This window comes from Mugil cephalus, chromosome 1 (genome assembly GCF_022458985.1).
Source record: "Mugil cephalus isolate CIBA_MC_2020 chromosome 1, CIBA_Mcephalus_1.1, whole genome shotgun sequence".
NCBI classification, from domain to species: domain Eukaryota; kingdom Metazoa; phylum Chordata; class Actinopteri; order Mugiliformes; family Mugilidae; genus Mugil; species Mugil cephalus.
This window is the reverse complement of record NC_061770.1, coordinates 37,731,812-37,734,366: the sequence shown is the minus strand read 5'-3', so window position 1 is coordinate 37,734,366 and position 2,555 is coordinate 37,731,812. Positions and strand designations below refer to the sequence as shown.

The 2,555-nt window shown below is 37.9% G+C and overlaps 1 protein-coding gene across 1 annotated transcript; it reads right to left on the bottom strand.

Annotated features, from left to right (window-relative positions):
- Positions 1–915: 915 nt before the first annotated feature.
- LOC125012489 lies at positions 916–2,290 on the bottom strand. Its single transcript, XM_047592471.1, has 5 exons — positions 2,248–2,290; positions 1,563–1,913; positions 1,319–1,429; positions 1,203–1,237; positions 916–1,106 (listed from the first exon to the last, which is right to left on the bottom strand). Exons 1-5 carry the CDS (start codon positions 2,288–2,290, stop codon positions 984–986), a joined length of 663 nt encoding a protein of 220 aa, XP_047448427.1. The 3' UTR covers positions 916–983.
- Positions 2,291–2,555: the final 265 nt, after the last annotated feature.

The window sequence follows — 2,555 nt, the reverse complement described above, 5'->3', positions numbered from 1 at the left end:
GAGCAAACTAGCTCTAGAAAAATAGCTCACTAGCTATCAGCTAGTTTGTGAGCTATTTTTCTAGCAGATAGTAGTTGTTGTTTACTAGCTGTTTACACATCAAAATGGCGCTAATAGACAGACCACATCCAAACCTCTTCATAATAGGAGACTCTGGACAGTCCTTTGTGACACTGGAGATTCATCTTCTCTCAAATACAGATTTTATATTGTTTCGAAAACACTGGACAGACAGACGTAGGAATAAAGACTTAATTTAATGATCCAGAAGATTGACAGTTTGTACACAAGATCAACTGCAACTCATCAACTACACACAAAAAGCAGCATCTCCAATACAACAGACTGTCAGTTAAGTTCAGTTGACACTATAAAGAGCATGGGGGTCCACTTCTCTCTCTGATATGGGTCTCCTGCTTCCTCACCTGTGGTTGAAGATATCACTTCTGACCTCAGCTTTGCTACCAACACTGTTATTGGTATGTTGCGCATCTTTATGCTAACAGAGGACTGTATTCTTGTATTTGGTGCATATTTAACACACAAATGAAGATTGTTGATAAATGATTGTTTTGTTCTTTACATTTGTCAATTAATCTATTTAAAACTGATGTATTTCTGTGTTTGTCAGAGTGGCCTTGTGGCTTTGAGTTGTAGTCAGACCACAGTCTTCCTGTTAACATTAGACTCTGATCTCTCTGATTCTCCACAGACAGCAGACACTCTCTCACACTAAAAGATGATCTGTCCTGACATCACAGACCTAAGTGACTCCACCTCCATCTAATGTCTGTCACATTATTCTGCTCTCAGAATATTACAATTGAAAAGGTAGAGACGACACAAAATTGCATGAACATAAAATCTTTATTACAAAATTACATTTTTTTTTAACGGCATCACAGTAATCTCTCGTCCACCAGCCACACAAACGGCCCACAAGCAGCTCACTGTGATAAAGCATGAGTTGAGTAATTTTGAGTCTATCTTGTGGCAGCGTACGCTACATGTGGTTCCAGTTCTCTCTCTGCTGCAGGCCTTCTGCTGCTCTTTGCTTTGGGACGGAAACTCACAGCTGCGTAGTTGAGAGAATCAGAGGCCACGTTCTGAAAATAAAATAATTACAGTCACTGATCTCACACATCGCTTATTAAAAGAATTAAATCATGCAAGATATTAATCTGAGGTAAAAATGTCATTACCTCAGTGTGTTGTGGATTCACTTCCTCGTGTTGAGCTAAATGACAGAAACACAAAATCCATCAGTTGATAACTAAAAACATTTGCATATAGATTTTAAATAAAAACACATAAATACCTGTATGAAGTTTCCGGATTTTGACGACCAGACAGATGATGATTATAAGAAGGAAAACTGTTACACCGGCCAGGATCACAGTCGTCATACTTATGAACTCATCAGTTGGCACTTCTACGAAAAAGATAAATGATAAAACTGTGGATAAAATTTTCTACCTCTTGTGTGCTGAAGTCAGTCCTTATATGCATATTGTGTGAAAAAGGGTCCTTATTGACATAGAAGTACTTCATAGTAATCTTACCTGGAACCTTTAAATTTGTAGCCATCAGTGAGACTTTTACTGAGCCTTGTTCTTGGTTAAGTCCACAGAAGTACAGCCCAGAGTCAAATGAATCCACAGGCTTGATGTTCAGAAAGAGAGTAGTTGAGTTTGATGTCATATTAAATCTGCCAGTGCCAAATCCATCATAAAATGAAGTATTTTGATCAGATGTTAACATAGATGAGATGCGGGTGATATTGGCTCCATTGACCAGTTTGAACCAGAATATTCTCAAGGGAGCGCTGGTAAAGTTGGAGCACAGCAGTGTGACTTCTTCACCAGGCTGAACCTCCAATGTGTAAAACTCAGAGACTGAGACAGAAATCCAACCTGAAACAAAAGATTATTCATGAAATGTTTGTAAATATCAATTCCGTTATGTTAAAGTAGACTTAGACTAACTGTATTGTCATTGTGTATGCACAGGGTGTATACAGAACGAAATTTCATTGCATATGGCTCAGGACAATGCAATACAATTACAGATAAATAAGATAAAAATACAATATGAAGTGCAGCAGCGATGTAGATGTAAGGATGGCATGTATCATAGTGCGAAAACAAATGTTTAAAAATGTTTAACAGTGCATATAGAATAGTATAGAATAGAATAGTATAAACATCTGCTAGCAGTTACAGTGATAAATGTAATATATGTACTTACTGAAGGTGCAGAGTAACACTGGTATCAAGGTAAAGTTCACCATCGTGCGTACAGTAAGACTCTACAACCACTGCACCACTACAATGATTGTAACTGAACTGTGCTCCAGTTAAGAGCGTACGTAACTTAAAGAGGTGGGGTGGTTCTTCATTTCTACGCCTGCTCAGACTGCCACTGTCTAACTTCTTTTGAATGGGTGAGAATTAACATCTGAAAGGAGAACAGGACTACGTGGTCCAGTTAAAAATGACTTGAGACTACATTTAAACAAAACTTAAATGACGAGAACTGATGTATCAGTCTCTATA